The following is a 27,169-nucleotide window of genomic DNA, read 5'->3' as shown; positions in this document are numbered from 1 at the left end:
CAGGAAAGCCAACCTGGAACCATTTTGATTCCTAAACTGAGCAAATGTTTCTCTGCATGGTAAAAATGGAAAAGCCTCCCCATTGTCTCTTCCTTCACAAATCCTGTCTTAATCTGTGTTTGAATAAGGGTGTGAGCCTTATCATTACAAAAGTCTGCCAAGGATCCCCAAGAAATCCAATCAAGTAACCTGCCAGACAGGAAATAAACAAAGCGGCAGGAGAAAACAACATGCAAATGTTCTGTTTTAGACCGCCTTATCTGAGGGGTGGTCTTAGGTTACACCCCTTCTGTGATGAATGCATAATGTTTCTGGGGGTGGTCTTGATCTAGAGGATGGGAATTTCAAAAGTCTTTATAAGCCCTTGCATAGCATTTTTGGGGGCCTCCTCCTCTCCTGCGTGTGAGGGGAGTACCCTGTTGCAACAGATCAATAAAGATCAAGCTTACTAGCTGCTTTGCTTCTCAATATTCTCTGGTTGGCCTCTGTTATTTTCTCCTACCAATAGGGAACCTATGTAAGGACTCTATATGGGCTCTTGGATACCCCATAAGGGAAAAGGGCATATTTTTATTTACAACAGTATCAGCAAGTAACAAAGCTATATGATACACATCTAGGAAATAAGACCTGGTTTGGGGCACCAGTAAAAGGATCAGAGCCAAGATCTGGAGGTAGAGTGGGCTGGGACACCCCTTTAACCACAGGAGGGCAGAGAACATAAGAAGAGGCTGCTTGATCAGGGCAATAGCCCATCTAATCCAGCACCCTCATCTCACAGTGGCCAACCAGATGAAGACCACCAGCAAGATTCTCCTCTCCTGTGGTTTCCACCAGCTGGAATTCAGAAGCATCACTGCCTCGGACTCTGGAAGCAGAGCAGAGCCACCTGGCTAGGAGCCATCAATAGCCCTCTCTTCCTCCACAAATTTGGCCAATCCTCTTTGAAAGCCATCCAAGTTGCTAGCCAGCACTGACTCCTGTGGGAGGGAGTTCCAGAGATTAACAAGGCACCGTGCAGAGAATATGGCTGGTGGTGCTCTCTGGGTCATTGCAAAGGGGTGAGAGGAGCCTGCCTCCACCCACTGAAACCTTCCTCCTCCTCACCGCTTTTCTCTGTCCAGACTTGCAGCTCCTTGGCCAGCTCAGGCACCACCAGGAAGGTCCTCCATCCCTGCCTCTTCTTGGATTTGAGAATGTCCCCAAATATGTGGTCTCCGATGTACAAGATGTCCTTGCCCTTCACTCCCAAAAGGTCACACACCAGGTCTGAAGAGCCTGGAAAGAGAAGAGGTGTGTGATAGGAATTTTGAGGTCTTAGATATATGTCAAATGTTCATACGTGTACCAACCAAGCACGTACATACATCAGCACAGGAAGACCGACCTGAAACCATTTTGATTCCCAAACCGACCAAATGTTTTCCCTGCGAGGAGGGAGGGGGGTTAGGGAGCCTTCCCATTGTCTCAGGAATTGAGTAATCAGCATTTTAATGGGTGACAGACAGACAGGAAAGGCAATCAGATAACCTGGCAAACAGGAAAAACAACATTCAAATTTCTGTTTTAGACCACCTTTTCTGTGATGGAGGTATGTGGGGGGTGGTCTTGGGTTACACCCCTTCTGTGATGTATGTATGATGTATGGAGGGGTGGTCTTGAGCTCCAGGGCAGGGAATTTAAAATGTCTATATAAGGCCTTGCGCGCCATTATTCTGGGTTCCTCCTCCCTCCTGCGTGTGGTTAGCGAGGACTCTGTTGCAACAGATCAATAAAGATCAGGCTTACTAGCCGCTTTGCTTCTCAATATTCTCTGGTTGGCCTCTGTTATTTTCTCCTACCAATAGGGAACCTACGTAAGGACTCTATATGGGCTCTTGGATAAGGGAGAAAGGGCAGATTTTGTTAACAACAGAGGCAACAGATTCCAGACCTGATGGATTCATAACACTCCCTGTGGCTCAGTTTCCCTTCTGCAGCAACTGACGTCTGGCTAATATTGGGGGTTCTTTTAAAGGCCAGGCAGTTTTCCCAACATGGCCTATAGCTTTGGTGCAGGCTTTACCTCCCGAGTAGACAGCACAGTGTTGCAGGGGTCCTGTGTAGGTACCGATCCGCAGCTTCCCTGTGTCCTGAGAAAAAAAGACAGGGAGTTATGTCGGGCAGGGGAGGAATGAGGTAAGCTGGAAGGCAGGGTGAGTGGCTTTCCAGCTGCTCAGCACGGAATCACATAATTGTAGAGTTGAGAAGGGGTCCTCAGGGGTCATCTAGTCCAACCCCCTGCAATGCAGGAACCCAAGCTAAAGGAATTGCCTTTGTCTATGTGTTCTGCTCTAGAAAATTCTCTAAGAGGGGCTTTCCCAGCCAGACTCAGAGATCCTGGCCCATCCCAGCCGGCAGGACTTCTGTTCAGGTCAGGGCCCTCCAGTGGCCATCTAGTCCAACCCCCTGCAATGCCTCTACCCCCATCCAGCCTCCCAACTGGCACCAAAAGGGCACTTACCGTGTTGACTTGCCGAAGGACAGTGCCCTCCGCGAAGAACAGAGGCTTGCGAGTGTCCACCACAATCAGGTCGAAGTAGGAGCGCCAAGGCCGGCTCTGGGGTGCTTCCTGCCATGGGATGGGAAAAATCAGGGCAGCTTAGAGCTGGGTAGGAGGGGGTCTTTGTTGGGAAGAGGCTGACCTCTGAGTCTGGAAGCTTATTTGTTTATTTATTACATTTGTATTCCAGGGCAGCTGTCTACCAGCTCCATCTGGTACGCAAGCTAAGACCCTACCTGCCCGCAGACTGTCTTGCCAGAGTGGTGCATGCTCTGGTTATCTCCCGCTTGGACTACTGCAATGCGCTCTATGTGGGGCTACCTTTGAAGGTGACCCGGAAACTGCAATTAATCCAGAATACGGCAGCTAGACTGGTGGCTGGGAGCGGCCGCCGAGACCATATAACACCGGTCCTGAAAGACCTTCATTGGCTCCCAGTACGTTTCTGAGCACAATTTAAAGTGTTGGTGCTGACCTTGAAAGCCCTAAACGACCTCGGTCCTGTATTACCTGAAGTAGTGTGTCCACCCCAATCATTCAGCCCGGACACTGAGATCCAGCACCAAGGGCCTTCTGGTGGTTCCCTCGCTGCAAGAAGTGAGGTTACAGGGAACCAGGCAGAGGGCCTTCTCGGTAGTGGCACCTGCCCTGTGGAACGTCCTCCCACCAGATGTCAAGGTGATAAACAACTATTTTACTTTTAAAAGACACCTGAAGGCGGCCCTGTTTAGGGAAGTTTTTAATGTCTGACGCTGTATTGTTTTTTATATTTGGTTGGAAGCCGCCCAGAGTGGCTGGGGAGACCCAGTCAGATGGGCAGGGTATAAATAATAAATTATTATAATTATAATTATTATTCCACCTTTCCTCTGAAAGGTGGCGTGTGGGGGTTCTCCTCCTCCCCATTTTGTCCCCACAACAACCCTGTGAGGTAGGTCAGGCTGAGATAGAATGTCACACCCAGTGACAGATTCATGGAGGAGACTCAGACCCTGGTGTCTCCAGAGTCCTAGTCCAACACTCTAACCCAGAACTGGCTCACCCATGAGGCGGCACCCCGCCAGGGGAATCTCCCCCATTCCTGTCACCCAACAGGAGACAAGAAGCTCTCCTCACATGAGGCCCCCTTGTGGAGTTTTCCAACTGGTCCTTGATGTAGGGGTGCAAATATCCAGAGTGTGGGGGTCAGGTGGGATTGCTATGAGGAATTATGAAATATAGAGCAAGCCATTGTGTCCGCAGTGAAAGCATTGCGTTGACTGGGTTTGATTCATTGACAATAATTTCTGATCGAATCCCACAAGCCTCTGCACCTCTGTCATTTGCTTTCTCTACGCCTGACAGGCACCTATAAGCATTCTAAATACACAGGCCAGTTGTTCATCAGGCATCCTGGGTCATAAAGATAGTAGGTAGTTTCTCCGATGTACCTTTCCTTGATTTTGTTAATCTAAGGGCCAGGAAGAGAGTTCACAAGGAGATGATAAATACTGCCATCCTTCCTGTCCCGTTTACTGCCGTTTATGACTTCCGGTGTTTCCTAACAGCATTCCTCCTTGATTCCTATTTTATTTACTCTGAACTATGTATGCATGCTCAAGTAGGAAATAGTTTCTTTGTAGTTTTAACTTTAACTTTGTCCCCATGTGGTTTTTGTTTTTTTTAATGCTCAGAGGTAATCTGATTGGTTCTTACAAACACTGTGTAAAAAGTTCTTTTGTGAATAAAACGACCTGGGCCAAGGGGTGGACAGGATTATTATTGGCACCCCTCCCAGAGTCTTGCTGGTCAAGCCTCTGTGTGTATATTAATCAGAGTCCAATCCTTCCTTGCTTTGGGAATGCTACACTTGGGAGCAGGGAGCAAGAGAAAGAGCGAGAGCTAGCAATCGGGGAAAGCGGCGACTCACCACGTCGTCTTCTCCGAAGTCAAACAAGTACGTCATGATCGCCTAGAAAGGGACAGACCCACGTGTCACTGGAGCTTCCTTCAGGAACTTGAACCAAAGACAGGCTCACCTTCCTTGTTTCCAAAGGAGCCACCCTGGCTGCCATCACTTCTCGACTCTGTGGCTCCCCCTCCTGACCCCTGCCAGCCAACAATGTCCCCCTGCCTGCTATGGCATTGTGTGGGGCAGTGGCACTGGGCGGATAGCTCAGTGGGGAAGATCTACAGAAGTGGGGGGCTGAGCGTTGCACGCGTCTGGCAGCCAGCCACGTCTTCCCTCCGTGGGTGGAGCCAGATACAAAGTGGGGAGAACGGAGGTGCACCCATCCGCCCTCGGTGAGCCGTGGGGTGGGGTGGGGCTTACTTACATCTGTGTAGTTGTAGTCACTGTTGGTGGCCAAAAAGACCTTCCCATGGTCCTTCATGCGACTGAGCAGGAGAGGCACCCGTGGCTGTGGAAGCAAGGCAGGAAGAAATGGAGAAGGCAGGCGTCAAGACCTCAGAGGGGAACAGACCAATTCGTTCATAAAACCTTTTATACGACAGACAGCTCTGCCTCCTGTCTTTTAGCAAATGTTTTGTGCCACTGGCGAAGTGGTAATTCTGTATTGATTTGTTTTGTTTTGGATGTTGTATGTGATGCCAATAAAAGGTTTTAGGAACAGACCAGGTCATGGAGGAGATGGCTATTGATGGCTACTAGCCACAACAGCTATTGTTCCACCTCCACAATCAGAGGCGGTAAATGTTTCTGGGTTCTTAATACAGTAGTACCTTGGTTCTCTAACTTAATCCATTCCAGGAGTCCGTTTGACTCCTGAAACCGTTCAAAAACCAAGGCGCAGCTTCCGATTGGCTGCAGGAGCTTCCTGCACTCAATCAGAAGCTGCGTCAGACATTTGGCTTCCAGAAAACATTCACAAACAGAACACTTACCGGTACTTCCGGATTTGTGGCATTCAGGAGCCAATTTGTTCGGGAAGCAAGCTGTTTGAGTACCAAGGTACTACTGTACTGTATTTTAAACTGTTGTAGAGCATCCTGGGACTTTATGGTGAGAAGTAGATAATAAACTGAATAATTAAAATACAGTGTTACCTCGGGTTAAGAACTTAATTCGTTCTGGAGGTCCGTTCTTAACTTGAAACTGTACTTAACCTGAGGTACCACTTTAGCTAATGGGGCTTCCCACTGCCACTGCTGCACAATTTCTGTTTTCATCCTGAAGCAAAGTTCTTAACTCGAGGTAAAATTTCTGGGTTAGCCGAGTCTGTAACCTGAAGCGTATGTAACCTGAAGCGTATGAAACCCGAGGTACCACTGTAAAAAAATAGGGTCCTGAGGGAGAAAAACTTTCCTCAATTCACTTTCTCCCTACCACGCATTATTTTATAAACTTCTGTTCTGCAGCCTCCTCCTTGCCCTTTCTCTGGAAGTATTTTTATCATTTTATTCTCATTGTAAATCATGTTGGAATTTTCCCCTGTGGGAGTTTATGCAGGCAACCCCCCCCCCCCCCGCGCTCATTTACGCACGTTCAATATGTGTGTGAACATGTATATGCGCATTGTGCTGAACCCCAGAGAACATCATAAAGGCGTCACTGAAACGTCACTAAAAGGGTGGAACAGTGGCAAAAAGGGGTGTTTTTCGGGCTTTCTCAATGGCTTTCAATTCTACAGGATTTCACTGATGCCGTCAGTGCCTTGGAACGTAGCCCCGGCGTCAATGGAGCCTGTACATCAGTTCAAGAAATCTAACCTTTGCTCTTTTTTGGGACAATCTTGAGAGCGCCAAGTGATGCCCAAGCAGCTTCACCCACCCAGGCACCTTTGGGTGACCTCAGGATGGATAAGGGGGCTTCAGAGCCCAGCCAGGAAGAATCCAAGCACCTCCTACTTTTAATACTTAAAGGTAAAGGGGCCCCTGACCATTAGGTCCAGTCATGACCAACTCTGGGGTTGTGGCGCTCATCTCGCTTTATTGGCCGAGGGAGCCTGCATACAGCTTCCGGGTCATGTGGCCAGCATGACTAAGCCGCTTCTGGCAAACCAGAGCAGCGCACGGAAACGCCATTTACCTTCCCACCAGAGTGGTACCTATTTATCTACTTGCACTTTGACATGCTTTCGGTCAGGTTGGCAGGAGCAGGGACTGAGCAGCGGGAGCTCACCCCGTTGCGGGGATTCAAACTGCCGACCTTCTGATCGGCAAGCCCTAGGCTCACTGGTTTAACCCACAGTGCCACCCGTGTCCTGACCTTTTAATACTTAGGATTTGCCAATTGCATTGGCGTGATCAAACGGCTTTACGTTCAATGGATTGATGCAATCCTTGCAACGCCCAGCATTTGAGTATGATTACCCCATATTGCAGAAAGGAAGGTTGAGGCTGGGTGGGAGGGGCTTGCCTAAGCTCCACCCCTTTTAGTGAAGGCAGGACAGAGACGAGATTCAAATTAGGGACTTCTGGACTTGTCTCTCAGCCCCCTGGTTCCTCTGGGCGAAATGACCTTGGGGAAGGATCTGTGCTCCCCAGATTCTTTGTCAACAGCTGTTGAAGTACGACCGAGCACAGGTAATTTGAAAAATGGAATTGCACCGACAGCTGCAGCTGCTGAGCCGGAAACTGCCTCGCACTTCCTGGCCCTCTGGCACCTGCCTCAGCAGGCTTGGTGGGAGGGAGGCAAGGTGAGCTCAAGGTGGAGAGGCCTGCCTGTCAAGGGCCAAAGGGGCCAACCCCAAAGAAACTTCCTGTCTGACAGCAATTCTGCACCTAGGCCTGGGCAACACTCACGTCTTTGACCACATATTTCTCCAGATTCTCCAGCGTCTTCTCCTTGAGGGAGCCCTAGAAGATGAAGACACAAAGAGGTCATCAGAGTCCCTCCAACTCTGGCAAGGCTTCAGGGGCAGCCAGCAGGGCCTCCTCAGGGGTTTCCCAGACCCCCCAGCACAGATCGCAGCATGACATAAAAGCACCAGCCATCAATCAACACTTCTTGCATTTGATTTGACGAGATCTTGAGAGGATTTGGGCTGGTGGAAGCCAAGATCTAAAACATCTGGCGGACGCCAAATTGGGGAAGGTTGGCAGAGGGCAAGGTTTCTAAAGGTGGGTGATGCTCCCTTTTCGTTCTCCATGCCCACCCCTCACTGCCCACGCTGCGGTGCTCACTGAAAGGTGGACATAGTCCATGGCGTCTCGGACATCTTGGAACATGCTTCGGAAGGACATGAAGAGGTTCCCGTGTTTATAGCCTGTGTCACAGCTGGGGGAAAAGGAAGAGACACCACAAACAGATGTTTGGATTTCTGGACCGTTTCAGGCACCTTCCTCCCCCCGGCACTGTTCTGCACCTCATGCCCCCTCGACACAGACCGCCCAGGCAAAACAATCCATCGCACTCACTTCACGTATCTGGAGCAGTTGGTGAAAAAATCTACCAGGCAGGCAAACAGGTAGGTCTCTGCAGGAAAAGAGGGGGGAGAGGTTAGTGAGGCACCTCAAAGGAAGAGGTCAGTTGCAGGGATCCCTTCCCAGAGCTACCCAGAGGCCTCCATGGGCAGCTGCGAGTCCAAAATTACTCCTAGGCTGCACACCTGGTCCTTTATGGGCACAGATACTCCATTCAGGACCAGGGAGTCCCTCATACTTGCCTGTCCTGTTCCGCCCAAAACAGTACAGTGGTACCTCTGGATGCGAACAGGATCCATTCCGGAGCCCCATTCGCATCCTGAGCAGAACGCAAGCTGCATCTGCGCACGTGCAGGTTGCGTTTTGCCACTTCTACGCATGCACGTAACGTCATTTTGAGCGTCTGCGCATGCACGAGCAGCAAAACCCAGAAGTAACCCGTTCCATTACTTCCGGGTGGCCGTGGAATGCAACCTGAAAGTGCTCAACCTGAAGCTACATCAACCCAAGGTACGACTGTACTTCTGTTCAGATTCAACCTCAATTTGTTAGCCGCCATCCACCCCCACTGCCTCCAGACACTCACACAGGATGTTCACTGGTTCCGATTTAAAGGAGGGGTAGAGCTAGGTATCGTCCACATACAGAGGTACCTCGGGTTACATACGCTTCAGGTTACATACGCTTCAGGTTACAGACTCTGCTAACCCAGAAATAGTACCTCGGGTTAAGAACTTTGCTTCAGGATGAGAACAGAAATCGTGCTCCAGCGGCGCGAGGCCCCATTACCTAAAGTGGTGCTTCAGGTTAAGAACAGTTTCAGGTTTAGAACGGACCTCCAGAACGAATTAAGTACTTAACCCGAGGTAGCACTGTACTGATGAACACCCAGCTCAAATCCCGTGATGATCTCTCCCAGCAGCTTCATGTAGATGTTAAAAAGCATGGGGGAGAGGACGGAACCCTGAGGCACCCCACAAGTGAGAACCCAGGGGTCTGAACACTCATCCCCCACCACCACTTTCTGGACACAGTCCAGGAGGAAGGAGCGGAACCACTGCATAACAGTGCCCCCAGCTCCCAGCTCCTCTAGACGGTCCAGAAGGATGTTATGGTCGATGGTATCAAAGGCTGCTGAGAGATCCAGCAGGACCAGGAAACAGCTTTCACCTCTGTCCCTAGGCTGCCGAAGATCACTTGACCAGCACGAACATGGCAGTTTCAGTCCCATGGTGGCACCCTCTTCTACCCCCAGCGGCTAACCAGATGCCTCTTCTGGGAAACCAGCAAACAGAATGCAAGCACAAGAGCAACTCTCCCCTCCTGTGGCTTCCAGAAACTTCCAGCATTTCTGTCTCTAACTGTGGAGGAAGATCAGAGATATCGTGGCAAGGAGCCATCAACCGCTGTCTCCCCCATCTGCACTCACCTGTCAGGTTGAATAACGTGTTCAGGATGTGGAACCTCTTCATGTCATCCCTCTGGATGAACTTGTTGGGGTAATAATTCCAGATCTCAGCCCTAAAAGCAGGAAGGGGGAGGGGACAGCACACAGGCATGAGGTGGGGGGGTGTATAATGGGGGAAGCAGGTGAGGGGGGCTGGAAGGAACTGGCAGACTGGGAACCCCAAACCTCCCCCTCCGTTCAGAGGTTTTGAGAGTAAGGCTGTGCACAAAGGGAGCGGTGAATCGGGGCCCCATTGCTCACCGCTGCCCCCTGGCTGGCTGCTGGATTGGGCCAGAGGGGACCCAGTAAATCAAGCATCCCACAAGTTGCCTTGATGAGAAACCCTCAAACTGGGTGGGGGAACAAAGGCAGACTCTCCCCAGCAAGAGAGATTACACACAGAGAGAGTGTCCATTGTGACTGTCTTGCTGTTCTGGGCTCCTTTGGGATGGGGCAGTATATAAAATGAAATTTGAAGTTCATCCCTGACCCCTCCAAACTGATGGACAGGCTACTCAGGGGATTCAGGCAGCATGTAATTTAATTTTCCACCACGGGGTTTAGATTAATTCATGGAAGAGAATAATATCATCAAATATAAAAGGTAAAGGGTCCCCTGACCATTAGGTCCAGTTGTGGCTGACTCTGGGGTTGCGGTGTTCATCTCGCTTTATTGGCCGAGGGAGCCGGCATACAGCTTCCGGGTCATGTGGCCAGCATGACTAAGCCGCTTCTGGCGAACCAGAGCAGCGCACGGAAACGCCATTTACCTTCCCACCAGAGTGGTACCTATTTATCTACTTGCACTTTGACGTGCTTTCAAACTGCTAGGTTGGCAGGAGCAGGGACTGAGCAATGGGAGCTCACCCCATTGCGGGGATTCAAACCGCCGACCTTCTGATCAGCAAGTCCTAGGCTCTGTGGTTTAACCCACAGTGCCACCCGCGTCCCTTATCATCATATATAATCACAGATAATAACGTAACATAATAACATTCTCCTCCATGAATTTTTCTAAACCCCGCGACGGAAAATTAAATTATGTGTTGTGCGAACCTCCTGAATAGCCTGTCCGTCATTTGGCAGTGATGTAGCTTAGGGTTCCGGTTAATCACTGACCTATGGGTCACTTGTCAACCACTTGGCATCAGGTGGACATTCTGCTCCTTGCTGAAAGCCGTGATGGGGACGGGGGGGGGAGCCTTGTGTGGCCAGATGGTTCCCTGGCAGCTGTGCCTTACCTGCCCTGCACCTGATGTCACCTGATGCCAGGTGAGTGACAAGCTGGCTCTGGACCCACGGAAACCCTGTTCTGCTTTTAGAAGAGAAAGAGGGGGAATTCTTCCCGGCCACTCTGTCCATACCAGGCCCCCCTCTTGGATGGCAGGGGTGGGCAGCAGAAAGCCCTCCACTTTGGCTGCCATCGCCTTTCTAAGTTTATTTATTTCCATCCCACCTTTTTCCCCGTAGCACCGAGGGGCAGGGACTGACCCCCAAGGTCATGCCCAACGAACTTCGTGACTGAGTGGGGAACTGAACCCCGGTCCCCCAGGTCACAATCTGACATTTTAACCACTGCACCACGCTGTCTCTTCCTGTTTCCCAGTGATCAGCTGGGCCTCCTTGAAGCCCAGCTTTCCCCAACTGACGGAAGCTCTGCCTGCATTCAGATCAACGTCTAATTTGGGGCTTCCCCATTTCTCTGCCAATTCCTTGCACCCCCAGCTGCCCAACCCTGTCCTAGTTTAAGGCAAGAGGGATCTGTGCCCCGTGGCATCAGGAGGGACGCCAGAGCTGGTGCGATCCGGGGACAATAAGCCTGGCACTTAGGGAAGCAGAAGTATCCGCGCTATAGGAAAGCGAAAGTCATCTGGGCAGGATTTAGCATCATGACAGCAGCTGGGAACTATCCCCCCCCCCAACTGCAGCCTCCCCCTCCTGCAGGCTGGACCGCCTGCAAAAGCTATTCTCAGCCTGTTCCAGGGACAAAAACAGAGGGGGGGGCATCTCTGTGGGGAAAAGGAGAGCTGGGGCATCTTGCTGGCAGGGAGGGCAAAGAGGGCGCTGGTTCTGCTCTCAGAATGGCAGAGACCTTGAAATTAGCAGGGAAGGGGGCAAACTTAAAGGCAAAGCGACGCCAATTATCTGAACTGGCCGACCCAAGGAGAGGGGAGGTATGGGGCCTTGATTCTGAAAAGGCAGCAATCCTGCCTCCTGGACTGGGCAAATTCATGGCAGAGAGGGCTACTGGCGGCCACCAGAGCTGTGTTCTGCCTCCTCCTGAATACCAGCAACACAGGAGCGGGGAGAGTTGCTCCTGCGTTCGAACCCTGCTTGCAGAATTCCGACTCCCTGGCTGGCCACTGTGACAGCATGGTCCCTTTGGACACACCTCAAAGGGTTCTTGGTTCAGAGCAAGCAAATGCCCGGCTGGTGATTTGGATTCCCAGAGCTTGGGGAGCTCTGGGGAGACATGAGGGCAGGGAGTGACCTTGCCGTGGGTCCCTTCTCCTTCCCACCTGGCCCTGTGTGCACTAGAGGGCAAAGAACCATCCCAGATATCAGAACAATGCAAGGCAGGAATGTGCTGGGGGGGGGAGAGGGGGAGGTGAAACAGCTTTCCAAGGGGCAGGATGAAGCCACCACCAAGGTCAGACCAGCTGCTCACACCTGAGAAGGTGACTGCCAGCTCTGGCCCTGTAGGATAGGGTTACCAGACGTCCCTGTTTCCCGGGGACAGTCCCCAGATTTGTGAATAAGTCCCCGGACAAATTCCGTCCCCGGATTTCATCTAATGTCCCCGGGAAACGCAGCAGCGGCAGTCTCAGCAGCCCAGAGCAGTTGGCTCTGGCTGGCTTTAGGAGCTGCTCGGAAGTCCCCATGTGATGATGGTACAGGGGCTCTAAGATGCAGGGATCTCTCAGTTAGGCAACAGGAAGCCTCCCTTCCCAGCTGAGGGATCCCTGCCCCCTCCTGCTTGCACGCAAGTAAGAATGGGATTGGGGCTGCTCCAATGAGAAGGGAGATCCCTTCCCCCTCCTGCTTGCACGCAAGTAAGAATGGGATTGGGGCTGCTCCAATGGGAAGGGAGATCCCTTCCCCCTCCTGCTTGCACGCAAGTAAGAATGGGATTGGGGCTGCTCCAATGAGAAGGGAGATCCCTTCCCCCTCCTGCTTGCACGCAAGTAAGAATGGGATTGGGGCTGCTCCAATGGGAAGGGAGATCCCTTCCCCCTCCTGCTTGCACGCAAGTAAGAATGGGATTGGGGCTGCTCCAACGGGAAGGGAGATCCCTTCCCCCTCCTGCTTGCACGCAAGTAAGAATGGGATTGGGGCTGCTCCAATGGGAAGGGAGATCCCTTCCCCCTCCTGCTTGCACGCAAGTAAGAATGGGATTGGGGCTGCTCCAGTGGGAAGGGAGATCCCTTCCCCCTCCTGCTTGCACGCAAGTAAGAATGGGATTGGGGCTGCTCCAATGGGAAGGGAGGTCTCTTCCCCCTCCTGCTTGCACGCAAGTAAGAATGGGATTGGGGCTGCTCCAATGGGAAGGGAGATCCCTTCCCCCTCCTGCTTGCACGCAAGTAAGAATGGGATTGGGGCTGCTCCAATGGGAAGGGAGGTCTCTTCCCCCTCCTGCTTGCACGCAAGTAAGAATGGGATTGGGGCTGCTCCAATGAGAAGGGAGATCCCTTCCCCCTCCTGCTTGCACGCAAGTAAGAATGGGATTGGGGCTGCTCCAATGGGAAGGGAGATCCCTTCCCCCTCCTGCTTGCACGCAAGTAAGAATGGGATTGGGGCTGCTCCAGTGGGAAGGGAGATTCCTTCCCCCTCCTGCTTGCATGCAAGTAGGAGTTGCATGCAAGTAGGAGTTGGGATGGGGCTGCTCCGAAAGGCAGTGTGAAGCCACCCTTCCCAGCTGAGGGATCCCTGCCCCTTCTGCTTGCATACAAGTAGGGATGGGATTAGGGCTGCTCCAATGGGAAGGGAGGAATCGTGCTGCCCGAGCCTCGCCGCCGCTCTCAGCCCTCCTTCTCCGCCTTCCCTGCCTGACCCACTGCGCACCACTTCCCCAGCAACACCAAAGATCCAACAACTCAGGGGCTGCCCAGGCTCATGGAGAAAGGAGATAGAAGCCCCGGAGGAAGGGGAAACATGGCGGTTGAGGTCAAGGCAGAGGCCACCGCCATCGCTGCAGCATCAGCGTCCCAAACGTGCAGTAATTAATTAATTAATTTAATTAAATTAAAGTGTCCCAGGATTCATTGGAAAAAATCTGGTGACCTTACTGTAGGAAAACCCACAGAGGGAAGGTTAAAGACATGTACAATCTGCTCTTGGAGTGAGACACGAAAGAGGAGCAGGTCAAATGCGTCACGATAAAATGGGCGCAAGACGTGGGACATAATATATTAATGACAGGTTGGGAAAGGCTTTGGAAGACAGATATGAAATTCTCTACTGAAAGGAAGACCAAGTATTTCTTAAAAGACTGGAAGAAATTTGGAATATACTTAAAAGACCACTGTAAACAATTGACACCTGTAAAGCGAAATGAACTTTGGTTAATATGATATAATAGATATTGATAAGAACCATTAATTTAGATATTCCCACCTTCCTACCCACAATTTTAATGGTTCTTATTAGTCTGAGAAGCACCGATTTAAAAACAAAAGAGGAATGTAAATGGGTAAAATTGATGGTAACTGCAGCCAGACAGGTTATAGCGAGTAATTGGAAAAATGCAGAAGTTAGGGGTGAACCAATGGAGGAAAAAACTAAATAATATTATAATTTTAGAATATCTAACTGTGAAGATACACAGAATGAAAGGGTTTCAGGTCAGTGAGAAAGAGGAGGATTGGTTTGAGAAGATATTGAATTATTTGGGTAGGTTTGAACAATTTGGGGCAATTAAAATGTTAAAAGTTAAATAAACCTTGTGGATGGAGGAGTGTTAACGTATATAAAATTGTACATATGGTTGATTTGAATATGTTATTATTGATTATGTATACCCAATGTATCAGCCGCCTGGGGGGGTTCACTGTTTGTGGTTTGGTTGTTGGTAAAAAATAAAAAACATATATATATATATATATATATATATATATATATATATATATATAGATTGGTAACGGTAAAAGATGCAGGAAAGAAGTTTACATTTTTGGAAATAGAACCCATGGAGGGAGGGAAGAAGGTCCAAAGGTTCGAAAGGACCTTTTTATTTTTATGTTTTGGAATCACAGAATCAGAAGGCACCCACAAAGGTCATCCAGTCCAACCCCCTGCAATGCAGGAACCACAGCTAAAGAATCCCTGCAGATGGTCTTCTTAAAAACCTCCGAGGAAGGAAAGTCCCGTCCCCCCCACATCCCAGGAGATGTAAGAGGACCTTCTCCTTGGGGCTTCCCAGGGCTGACTGCTTTTCTTGGGGGAGCAACAGAAGCCCACAGCTGGTGGGGACTGGAGAGAGTAAATATAATAATAATAATTTATTATTTATACCCCGCCCATCTGGCTGAGTTTCCCCAGCCACTCTGGGCGGCTCCCAATCGAGTGTTAAAAACAATACAGCATTAAATATTAAAAACATCCCTAAACAGGGCTGCCTTCAGATGTCTTTTAAATATAAGATAGCTGCTTATTTCCTTCACATCTGAAGGGAGGGTGTTTCACAGGGCGGGTGCCACTACCGAGAAGGCCCCCTGCCTGGTTCCCTATAACCTCACTTCTCACAATGAGGGAACCACCAGAAGGCCCTCGCCGCTGGACCTCAGTGTCCGGGCAGAACGATGGGGGTGGAGATGCTCCTTCGGGTATACTGGGCCAAGGCCATTTAGGGCTTTCAAGGTCAGCACCAACACTTTGAATTGTGCTTGGAAACGTACTGGGAGCCAATGCAGGTCTCTCAGGACAGGTGTTATGTGGTCCCTGGTGTTATGTGGTTCTGCTTGTGTTGGAGGACGTCACCTACCCTTTGAGGAAGCGGAAGCCGTGGGCACAGACCAGTAGGTTCCCGTGGGAGTCCACCTTCAGCAAATTCCCGTACATGGCGTCAAATACGAGGCCCCTGAGGAAGAGGAGAGGGCGGGTGAGGAGGGTGGGTCCTTTCCCCCTGGCCACCTCTGGGCTGCCAAGGCATCGCTGCTCCCTTACCTGGTGGGGAAAGTGGGGTCGTATCTATACTCCAGGATCTCGTGGGGGTAGCCAATGGACACCAAGCGCTCCAGCAGCAGCTCAAAAGCCAGCTCCTCATAGTCCGGAGATTTGTACACTGCAGAGGCAAAAGGGGAGCAGTGCAGGATTTACAGATAAGCTAAACAAACTATAGCTTAGGGCCCCACGCTCTTGGGGCCCCCCCAAAAAAAATTAAAGGAAAAAAAACCCTGGATGTACATTTCCAAAATATAAGATAAAAAACAAATAAAATAAAACCTACATACAGCAACAGTGTGTATTTCACTATTAATATACTTCTTCTTGATTGTATTTCAGTTCAACAATTACTTTGATAAAATACATATTTTGTTATGTCCAAATGGCTTTAGATACCTATTAGGTCCATAAATTACCATATAGCATATATATTCGACACAAAAAACAGCGACAATTTGTTGTTGACAAAGGACAGCTGGACATATAAAGGGCCCCATTACCTTCAGTAGCTGAGGGCCTCATCCAACCTAAATCCGGCCCTTTGGAGGAGGCATTTCCTGGGTTTATCTTTGCAGGCTGGTCTGACTGCCCCCCCCCCCAAAAAAGTTGCAAAGCAAACTCAGGAAATCTTGGGCCCCATCTATCAAATACAGCCCGGTGGTCTTTTTCCCCCTTTGCAATGATTACTCCAATGACTCTAGAATCTCCAAAGCAAGATGATGAAAAAGAATTTGAGGATATTGAGAAATACAGAAGTGCAATTGGAAGTTTGCTTTATTTAGCAAACATATCCAGGCCGGACATATCAAATGCAACTAGCATACTTAGCAGAAAAATGTCCAAGCCAATACAGCAAGATTGGAATGCAATGAAACGTGTTTTAGGATACTTTAAAGGAACCATTCGTTATAAGCTTGGACGTTTTTCTGCTGAGTATGTTAGTTGCATTTGATATGTCCGGCCTGGGTATGTTTGCTAAATAAAGCAAACTTCCATTTGCACTTCTGTATTTGTCAATATCCTCAAATTCTTTTTCATCATCTTGCTTTGGATATTCTAGAGTCATTGGAGTAGCAACTGGATTCTACTTTTATTCTGTGTCATGGAATTATGAACATGCCTAAACAATTGTTATTATTGCTATTTTAACAATGTCTTAAATTATTGTTAATTTTCTTAGTGTTGTGGTGTTGTGTGTGTGTGTGTGTGTGTGTATGTGTGTGTTTTTTGTTTGTTTGGGGGCTTCTTTGAAAATCGTTTGGATTTTTCTACAGTCAAGCGGTGCAAAACTTTTATGAAATAATAAATAAACAAACAAGCAAATTTTAGAAAGCAATCAAAATGAAGTATTTATGCAATGTGGACAAGAACTGCAACCAGGTACCCTTGGGAGCATCCAAGCCGGACTAAGTTTCCCCTGTTGCTTGTATACTCAGAAGTAGACTGCCCCTGAACAGGAGGAACCATTTAGTATTAGTATTTGATATAAGAAAAAAAAATGGGGGGTTGGCTTTGACAGCCCAACACCCCCCAAGGACTCGGTATATCCCCCCTTTATTAGTTGCTTTTTCACAAAAATAGCTCAAAGTGATTCAAAAAGGAAGCATGAAGATAAAGTATAAAAACAAGAGTTTTTAGCCATCATGAGGCACAACTTTTATCACCTGGTTCCTCAGCTTAAAATGCACAGGGGTCTGTTCCCCGTCTCCTTTGTGTCACATGGAAGATGGAGCAAGCTTGTTTTCTGGCGGCCTCTTACTTACTTGCCAGAGTGTAGTCCATGTCAAAGCCGAAACATTTGATCTTTTCCAGCGCCAGACTCCGGTTCACAAAGATCCTGAAAAGGAGAGGCCGTGTCATGAGGTTCCCAAGAGCCACAATCTGCCCCCTGACTTGCCGGCAATTTGGGTGTGCCATCTAATCGGCTGTGCTTTGTCTGGAAAGGACCTACGAAACTGCGATGCAATGTCATGGAAGGTTTGCTACCCAAACCCTCTTTCGAAAGGTACACACACTCCACTCTCTGCCTTCACTGGTGCGGAGTCCTTTTGAGATTGAGAAAGCCCAACCATCTTTCAGTTACTCCAAGTCACACTTGGAGGTCATTTGGCTACGGAGAGCCCTGAGTTCTGAGTGCGAATTGTAGATCACGGGGGTGGACTAGATGGCCCAATCTTCCTGGAAGACCTCCATGCATCCAATTTCTTCAGGTTTCCATTTTTTTCACTGCACCTGCTGCACACCCAGGGACGCGGGTGGCGCTGTGGGTTAAACCACAGAGCCTAGGACTTGCCGATCAGAAGGTCTGCGATTCAAATCCTGGCGACGGGGTGAGCTCCCGTTGCTCGGTCCCTGCTCCTGCCAACCTAGCAGTTCAAAAGCACATCAAAGCGCAAGTAGATAAATAGGTACCACTCCAGTGGGAAGGTAAACGGCGTTTCCGTGCGCTGCTCTGGTTCGCCAGAAGCGGCTTAGTCATGCTGGCCACATGACCCGGAAGCTGTACGCCGGCTCCCTCGGCCAGTAAAGCGAGATGAGCGCCGCAACCCCAGAGTCGGCCACGACTGGACCTAATGGTCAGGGGTCTCTTTACCTTATTCCACACCCAGGCCTGACTTGTGGCTACTGGTCCTGGGTGGCTCGGAGCGATGAGCCTCACAGCATCGTTCATACACAGAGAGGGAGGGAGCTGGCCTGGAGGGCACCAAGCGTAGCTGTGTAACATTAGCAGGGCTCCTGGGCAGGCTGTGTCAACAAGTTTCCCATTACAGGGATTTATGAGCTATGAAACTCAGCCTTCCCTGTTTAACGCACGCACACACACACACACACATCCCACTTGAACCTAACATTCACCGAAAGATTCCTCAATGCGAGATCTCGAGACCCAGACCAGCAAAGGAGTTTTTAATACATCCGCTAGCCCTTATACACGCACAGCCTTCCAGAAAAGGTGGGCTCCTCTCTCCCACCCACATTCCCTGACACTGAGTGAGGATCACAGAGGGCTCTGCCACAGGCATCCCAGGCATTTTCTAATTATGTTTTATGATACTGAGAATCATTACTGGGGCTCTGCAATTGCCCAACTGTTGCTTCCAAAGGCACCTAGGCAAAACGCTGCTCTTCTCTTTTTTCCCCCGGGGGTCTCCCCACTGCGCGGAAGGAGTAGACAACATACATCAGAGGCTCTTGAGTTCAGGAAGAGGCCCACAGGGATGGGCGAAGCAGCAGTTATCTTTTCACTCTGCCAGGTGAATCTCCAGGACCTCCAGGACAGAGTCACACACCCTGCACGGGCTGGCCAGGAGGAGCCGCAAACTTGCCCAGCGCTTGCAATCCAAGTGGCAAACTCCCTCTTGGAGCTGGTAACTTAGAGTACCAAGAGCAGAAGTTGTGGGTGAACATATCAGACGACACAGCGATTCTTCAAACAGCTCTTGTTTATTCACAGGCCAGAACAGAACTGAACTGAAGGGTTCAGCCAGCCTGCTTACCATATAGAGCTCCACTAGAACGCAACAGTAACCATTTTCTGTAACTATCCAATCACTGAACATCACTTTCAATCCCTTATTTGCATATGTGGACCTGAGTGAAAACTATCTACTGTATCCCCCTGCTGGCCCAGGGTGAGAACTTCAGGACATAACAATTATTATTATTATTATTATTATTATTATTATTATTATTATTAATTGAATTTATATACTGCCCTATACCTGGGGGTCTCAGGGCGGTTCAGAGAACAAAATCAAAATATAAAACCACAAAATGCATAATCAAAATAAAAACAGCAACCCAATAACACACACACAGACCCCCCCAAAAAAAACATTTTAAAAGGGCATAGAATGTCAGTCAAATCAACCAAAGTCCTGGTTAAAAAGGAATGTTTTTGCCTGGTGCCTAAAAGTGTATCATGAAGGTGCCAGGCAAACTTTCCTGGGGAGAGCATTACACAGGCGGGGAGCCACTGCAGAGAAGGCCCCGTTCTCGTGTTGCCACCCTCCGGACCTCTTGAGGAGGCACAGAAAGGAGAGTTTCAGAAGATGATCTCGGGGGACTGGGTAGGTTCATATGGGAAGAGGTGTCCTTAATCAGGATGAGTGCCCAATAATCACAGCATCTGGAAGTGCCTGTGGCTTGTTTGGGGGCGGGGTTGCTGCAGCTGGCTGGATCGATATTCCCAGGGTGGCAAAGGTCATTTTCTTGAAAGGGAAAAGTCCATCCACTCATCAGCATCCCTCTTGGTAAGATCACCCCTTCCCACACCACCCTGCTGTAAGCTTCCGGTCCTGCCAGCTACCTCCTGAGTTCCTTGAAGAAAAGAACAGCCTGCTGGATCAAGCCAAAGCCCATCTATTCCAGCATCACAGTGGCCAACCTGTGGGAAACCAGCTTGCAGGATTCAAGCAGAAAAACACTTAATGACTACTAGGCCTAGAACCTGGCGTCTCCTCACTAATATCTGTCTTTCCAGGACTCACCTTCTGCAAAAGTTAGTTCAGGCCCTGGGGTGTGTCCAACATCCTGCATTATGAAGACTGATGCAAGTAACTCATTCAGCGTCTCTGCAATTTCCTTATCCTCCTTTGACTCCCTTGTCATCCAACTGCCTCTCTAGGTGGTTTCCTGCTGATAATATATTTGAAGAGCTTCTGGTCGGTGGTCTTAATGTTTTCAGCAATGTGTTCCCTGAAGTCTTTTTTGAGCATCCCTAACTGCTGTGGGACGCAGGTGGTGCTGTGGTCTAAACCACAGAGCCTAGGGCTTGCCGATCAGAAGGTCGGCAGTTTGAATCCCCGCAACGGGGTGAGCTCCTGTTGCTCAGTCCCAGCTCCTGCCAACCTAGCAGTTCGAAAGCATGTCAAAGGGCAAGTAGATAAATAGATACCGCTCCGGCAGGAAGGTAAACGGCATTTCCATGTGCTGCTCTGGTTCGCCAGAAGCGGCTTAGACATGCTGGCCACATGACCCGGAAGCTGTATGCTGGCTCCCTTGGCCAATAAAGCAAGATGAGTGCTGCAACCCCAGAGTTGGTCATGACTGGACCTAATGGTCAGGGGTCCCTTTACCTTTAACTGCTGTGGGACATGGGTGGCACTGTGGTCTAAACCACAGAGCCTAGGGCTTGCCGATCAGAAGGTCGGTGGTTCGAATCCCCGCGATGGGGTGAGCTCCCGTTGCTCGGTCCCAGTTCCTGCCCATCTAGCAGTTCGAAAGCACGTCAAGTGCAAGTAGATAAATAGGTACCGCTCCGGCGGGAAGGTAAACGGCATTTCTGTGCACTGCTCTGGTTCACCAGAAGTGGCTTAGTCATGCTGGCCACATGACCCGGAAGCTGTTATGCCGGCTCCCTCGGCCAGTAAAGTGAGATGAGCGCCGCAACCCCAGAGTTGTCCGCGACTGGACCTAATGGTCAGGGGTCCCTTTACCTAACTGCTTAAATTCCCACCCCACCCCTTCACAAGCTGAAACCAACCCTGCCTTTGGGGGAGGGCTTCCCACCTGTACCATGAGGTCTAGAAACTAATCCTCCTTGCTAACAAAACGCCTAAGCAGATCTCACACTCACATTCTTCCAAAGGAGCTTCCAAGTTCTACATTAAATGCAACGTGGCCTAGTTGGAAGACTCCAAGCAGATTCCTTGAATGAGCAAGGGACGGAGGGAGAGAGCTGACCGCTTTGTAGGGAAGGAGTCAGTGCCTGCCAGAGGCTGCTTGCCAGCTCCTTAACTGGGGAGACGCAGCCACGTCCAAGGCACAAAGCCTGCCATAAAGGCCCCGTGGCCAGCCACAAAATGCTAGTAGTGAAGAATTGTAGAATCGTAGCATTGGAAAGAAGTGCAATAAAAAAAAATAGGTCTTATATATATATAATAAATGTTCATAAATGTACCAACCAAGCACGTGCATAGATATCATAGCTGTCAACTTTTCCCTTTTCTTGCGAGGAATCCTATTCGGAATAAGGGAATTCCCCTTAAAAATAGGGAAACGTTGACAGCTATGATAGCTATGTGGACCACATGTTTGGAGCAGCACAAGACCACCCTGAAACCATTTTGACTCCCAAACTGGCCAAATGTTTTCTCTGCAAGGAGGGAGGGGGTGAGGGAACCTTCCCATTGTCTCAGGAATTGGGAAATCACCATCTCAAAGGAATGGCCAGACTACCAGGAAAGGCAATCAGATAAGGCATTATCAGATAACCTGGCAGACAGGAAAAACAGCAACATTCAAATTTCTGTTGTAGACCGCCTTTTCTGTGATGTAGGTATGATGTTTGTGGGGGGTGGTCTTGGGTTACACCCCTTCTGTGATGTATGTATGATGTATAGAGGGATGGTCTTGAGTTCCAGGGCAGGGAATTTAAAATGTCTATATAAGGGCTGACACACCTTTGTTCTGGGTCCTCCTCCGTTGTCCTGCGTGTGAGGGGAGCACCCTGTTGCAACAGCTTTAATAAACATCAGGCTTACTAGCTGCTTTGCTTCTCAATATTCTCTGGCTGGCCTCTATTTTCTCCTACCGATAGGGAACCCACTTAAGGACTCTATACGGGCTCTTGGATACCCCATAAGGGAAAAAAGGGCAGATTTGTTTACAACAGGACCCAAGAAGTCATCAGGTCCAACCCCTGGGATGCAGCGATTCGTCCTGTCCACCCTGTCCCAGGGAGGTGTTAGCAGAAAGGCCTTGATCGGCCAAGGGACGCCCCTGACCTCGGGGCGTGCGTCAGAGCCTTGCATCATAAGCGGTGGCTTTACCTTCCCTATCAGAGTTTGGAAAGGGTCCCCTGGCAGCTTCCCCCAGCGCCGGCTGATGTAATGGCCTCAGGCAGTGCCCACACAGGAGGGCAACCTTTCCTCCCTTGGGGACGGATCCCTCTCTTGCCAAAGCAAGATCCGCCAGGAGAGGCCAGGAAGGAGGTGTGTAGCCAGAAGTCATCCTGGTAGGATGAGCGGAGGCCCCGGCCAAAGGTTAGAGACCCTCCTGTTTGCTTTGAGCCAGTGCAAATAGTCCTGACTCTGGGAGGACACCACTTTTCCATGGCTCACGCTTACATAAGAACATCATAAGATACTGATAGTGGGATTCTGGGAAAATATCTATAACGAACTGAAAAAGATGTTTAGATTTTCATTTGGGGGAAAAACCCAGAATCCTTTCTCCTAGGTATCATGTCAGAGGAAATAAAAAGAACAGTCAGACCAATATCTATGTATGCAACTACGCCGGCAAGGTTATTGATTGCCAAAAATTGGAAAAGCAGCAGCATCCCAACGAAAACAGACTGTTTATCTAAAATGATGGAATACTTCCATATTGCCGAACTAACAGGGAGGATAAGAGAAGATGTGGTACAAAAAGTGAATACGTGGAAAAAGTAGAATTTCTGACAGATTTTGAGTTAATCCAGAAAATGATTAGAGTGAAAGGAGAGTAAAGTCAAGATAGAAGAAGAGATTAAAGAACTAATGAAATGCGTTTAAGCCAGTTGGAAAAATAAAGTAGCGTAACCAGAACGGCTGGAAGTCAAGTCACTTGGTGGGTGTCCATGTGGGGTAGGAGTGTAGGTACAGTGGTACCTCAGGTTAAGTACTTAATTCGTTCTGGAGGTCCGTACTTAACCTGAAACTGTTCTTAACCTGAGGCACCACTTTAGCTAATGGGGCCTTCTGCTGCCGCTGTGCCGCCGGAGCACGATTTCTGTTCTCATCCTGAAGCAAAGTTCTTAACCTGAAGCACTATTTCTGGGTTAGTGGAGTCTGTAACCCGAAGTGTATGTAACCTGAAGCGTATGTAACCCGAGGTAACACTGTATGTTGAAATGTACAGTATAGGTAGGCATTATATAATGGAGGTATGTTTTATGTTATGAAAATAAGGTAGTGTGTTGTGTACGTCTATTGTGTAAATGTATATGTATGTGTTTTATATGTTAGTAATAATTTTTTTTAAAAAAAAAGAGCATCAGAAGAAGTTGCTGGATCAGACCAAAGCTCAGCATCCTGTTCTCACAGTGGCCACCCAGTGGGAAACCTGTTGTGCAGGATTTGAACACAAGAGGCCTCTCCCCTCCTGTGGTTTGCAACAACTGGCTTTCAGAAGCCACTGACTGTGGAGGCCAACATGGCTAGTAGCCCTTGATAGCTCTCTCCTCCATGAATTTGTCTTATCTTCTTTTAAAGCCACAAGAAGTTGCTTTATACTGAATTAGACCTTTGGTCCATCTAGCGCAATACTGTCTACACTGACCTACACTGGCTCCCAGTACGTTTCCAAGCACAATTCAAAGTGTTGGTGCTGACCTTTAAAGCCCTAAACAGCCTCGGTCCTGTATACCTGAAGGAGCGTCTCCACCCCCATCGTTCAGCCCGGACAATGAGGTCCAGCGCTCCAGCTCCGAGGGCCTTCTGGTGGCTCCCTCACTGCGAGAAGCCAAGTTACAGGGAACCAGGCAGAGGGCCTTCTCAGTAGTGGCACCTGCCCTGTGGAATGCTCTCCCATCAGATGTCAAAGAGATAAACAACTACCTGACATTTAGAAGACATCTTAAGGCAGCCCTGTTCAGGGAAGTTTTTAATGTGTGACATTTTAATGTATAGTGGTACCTCGGGTTACATACGCTTCAGGTTACAGACTCCGCTAATCCAGAAATAGTGCATCAGGTTAAGAACTTTGCTTCAGGATGAGAACAGAAATCGTGCTCCAGCGGTGTGGCAGCAGCAGGAGGCCCCATTAGCTAAAGTGGTGCTTCAGGTTAAGAACAGTTTCAGGTTAAGAAGGGACCTCCGGAACGAATTGAGTACTTAACCCGAGGTACCACTGTATTTTTAATCTTTGTTGGAAGCCACCCAGAGTGGCTGGGGAAACCCAGCCAGATGGGTGGGGTACAAATAAATTTATTATTATTATTATTATTATTATTATTATTATTATTATTATTATCATCCCAGAGGCATCATTCGCCCGCAGAGCTTGTAGCCAGGGCTGCTGCATTAAACAGCTGGGCAAGCCTTTGGGAGGCAGAGACACCAGAGGGCATCCAAGGAGAGAGGGAAGGAAAGAGGAACAGAGGCCAGTGTTGCCTGCAGCACCCCTGACCATCATTCAAGGCACCCCAGGGTGCCACAGCACACTGGTTGAAAGCCACTGGCATAGGGGATTCGCTCCATCCCCTCGATCATTCGGGTGTCCCCTTTCTGAAACTTTTCCAACCTGCAATATCGATTTGGAGGTGCGGTGGCTAGAATCATACACAATATTGCAAATCTGGTCACACTGTAGATTTGTATAGCAGCCTGACATTACTGGAAGTTTCATTTTCAATTCCTTTCCAGAGGATACCTAGCAGGGAGTTTGCCTTTTATTTTTATGGCTGCCGCACACCGCATCACCGCCTTCCTCAAGCGATCTACTGTGACCCCAAGGTCTCATTCTCGCAGAGGTTTATAGAATAAGATCTAAAAGATTGCTTTGCCCAAAGGTGCATCACTTTGCACTTGCTTTCACTGAACCTCGTTTGCCCTTTTAAAATCCACTCACTCAGCTTGGAGGGAACTTTTCGGAGCTCTCCACAATCCCTTCTTTGCATTTGCTACCCGAAACAATTTGGTCTCATCAGCAAACTTGGGTCGCTCTCTGCTCACCCCTAACCCTACACCACTGGTGAACAAATCATGGGGACAAAGCAAAAACTGATGGCACAGGGTCTGTCTCTTCTGGTTGGTCTTCTGCTCCACCCAGCCCAGTCCCAACGGGTGGCTTTGCTGCCTGCCGGTGTCCTCTTCCCCATCTCCCTATCTCCCAAGAGGTCTCTAGATTGCAGCTGAACACTGAGACAGAGTGATCGTGGATTTGTACAATTGTAGAGTTGGAAGGGAGGGACGCGGGCGGCGCTGTGGGTTAAACCACAGAGCCTAGGGCTTGCCGATCAGAAGGTCAGCGGTTCAAATCCCCGCGACGGGGAGAGCTCCTGTTGTTGGGTCCCTGCTCTTGCCAACCTAGCAGTTCAAAAGCACGTCAAAGTGCAAGTAGATACATAGGTAACGCTCTGGCGGGAAGGTAAACAGCGTTTCCGTGCGCTGCTCTGGTTCGCCAGAAGCAGCTTGGTCATGCTGGCCACATGACAGCTGTACGCCGGCTCTCTCGGCCGATAAAGCGAGATGAGCACCGCAACCCCAGAGTCGGACATGACTTGACCTAATGGCAAGGGGTCCCTTTACCTTTACCTAGAGTTGGAAGGGACCCTCCAGGGTCACCTGGTCGAAAGTATGAAGCTGGCAGTGCCCCATTTTGCCCTGATGGACCAGACCCCCCGCAGGCAGCCACAGGTGCAACAGGGAAGCAGGAAAAGCCATGAGGTCAGGGTCTCTCCCATCCTCCTTGCCAACAGGAGGTGAGCGGAATCTGAAGGAAGCGAGGAAAGTGCCAGTCAAGTATCCAAGCTTCCCTGACCCAGATCTGAACCAAACCCCTCTTGGGAATGCAGATGAGGCTGATCTGGGTTCCTTACTGGTGGTTGAAAGGAGATGTCACATGGCAGATAAAGATGATGGATTTTTCTGGAGCTGGCCGACCTGACTGGAAGAGTCCGCGACCAGAAGGAGGAGTACCAGGAAGAATGGAAGAAATTTAAAGACTATTTAGCTAAATATGTCAAGATAACTTAATTGGAAAAGCTTGCAAATATTAGATAGGCTTAGGATTGAAATATGTAAGGATAAGATTTAAGATGTTTAAAGCTAAATTAGAAAGAACGAAAGATGTTAAGTGATCAAGTGAGTTTTTTGAGAAAATTGATTTTGGAAAACTGTTAAAATGATATACAGTGGTATCTCAGGTTAAGTACTTAATTCGTTCCAGAGGTCCATACTTAACCTGAAACTGTTCTTAACCTGAAGCACCACTTTAGCTAATGGGGCCCCCTGCTGCTGCCACGCTGCTGGAGCACGATTTCTGTTCTCATCCTGAAGCAAAGTTCTTAACCTGATGCACTATTTCTGGGTTAGCCGAGTCTGTAACCTGAAGCATATGTAACCCGAAGTACCACTGTATAATGAAATTCAATCAAGGGGATTTGAGGAAGCCACTTAATAATGTTACCAAGATTGAAACAGGATGTATGTATGTTTATATGTCTGTTTGTTTTTGAATTTTTGGGAAATTAATAAAAAAAATTGGGAAAAAGAAAGAAAGGAGATGTCACAAGGGCCCAGCGACACCTTTGCCACAGAAGGGCCTCAGGAGGGATCTTTTGACACCCCCACCTAGGCTGCATATTCAGCCGCCAGTGCCGGGAGGAGGGACCCTTGTTGTTGAGAGACAGCGTGGCATAGTGGTTAGAGTGTTGGACTAGGACCCAGGAGACCAGGGTGCAACTCCCCACTCAGCCACAGAGCCCACTGGATGTGACCTGGGGCCAGTGCCTTGCTGCCTCTCAGCCTAACCTACCTCACAGGGCTGTTGTGGGGGGTTAAATGCCCCCTTGAGGAAACAAGAAGAAATTCCGACGAAAGAAAAATGGCGGACGAAAATAATGGACTATGCAGAATTGGACAAAATGACAGGAAGGATTCGAACCCTGCGGGACCAGAGATTTACAGAAGGTTGGAAGAAGTATATGAGCTATTTGAAAAGCAATT

The 27,169-nt window shown here is 49.2% G+C and overlaps 1 protein-coding gene across 1 annotated transcript in view; it reads right to left on the bottom strand.

The window, feature by feature from the left end:
* NT5DC4 (5'-nucleotidase domain containing 4) overlaps window positions 1–27,169 on the bottom strand; it is a 38,910-nt gene that overhangs the window by 9,886 nt on the left and 1,855 nt on the right. Inside the window, exons 2-13 of the mRNA XM_081017435.1 lie at window positions 17,279–17,352; window positions 15,516–15,633; window positions 15,334–15,429; window positions 9,336–9,427; window positions 7,901–7,958; window positions 7,667–7,760; window positions 7,286–7,339; window positions 4,858–4,941; window positions 4,452–4,493; window positions 2,504–2,611; window positions 2,066–2,132; window positions 1,108–1,278 (exon numbers count right to left, since the gene is read on the bottom strand). Coding sequence (XP_080873561.1) covers window positions 1,108–1,278; window positions 2,066–2,132; window positions 2,504–2,611; window positions 4,452–4,493; window positions 4,858–4,941; window positions 7,286–7,339; window positions 7,667–7,760; window positions 7,901–7,958; window positions 9,336–9,427; window positions 15,334–15,429; window positions 15,516–15,633; window positions 17,279–17,352 — 1,058 coding nt within the window. The remainder of the gene's footprint in view (window positions 1–1,107; window positions 1,279–2,065; window positions 2,133–2,503; window positions 2,612–4,451; window positions 4,494–4,857; window positions 4,942–7,285; window positions 7,340–7,666; window positions 7,761–7,900; window positions 7,959–9,335; window positions 9,428–15,333; window positions 15,430–15,515; window positions 15,634–17,278; window positions 17,353–27,169) is intronic.

Source organism: Podarcis pityusensis (genome assembly GCF_964106645.2).
Source record: "Podarcis pityusensis genome assembly, chromosome: 8".
Lineage (NCBI taxonomy): Eukaryota > Metazoa > Chordata > Lepidosauria > Squamata > Lacertidae > Podarcis > Podarcis pityusensis.
The sequence above is the reverse complement of the archived record's forward strand: the minus strand, read 5'-3'. Positions and strand labels throughout refer to the sequence as shown.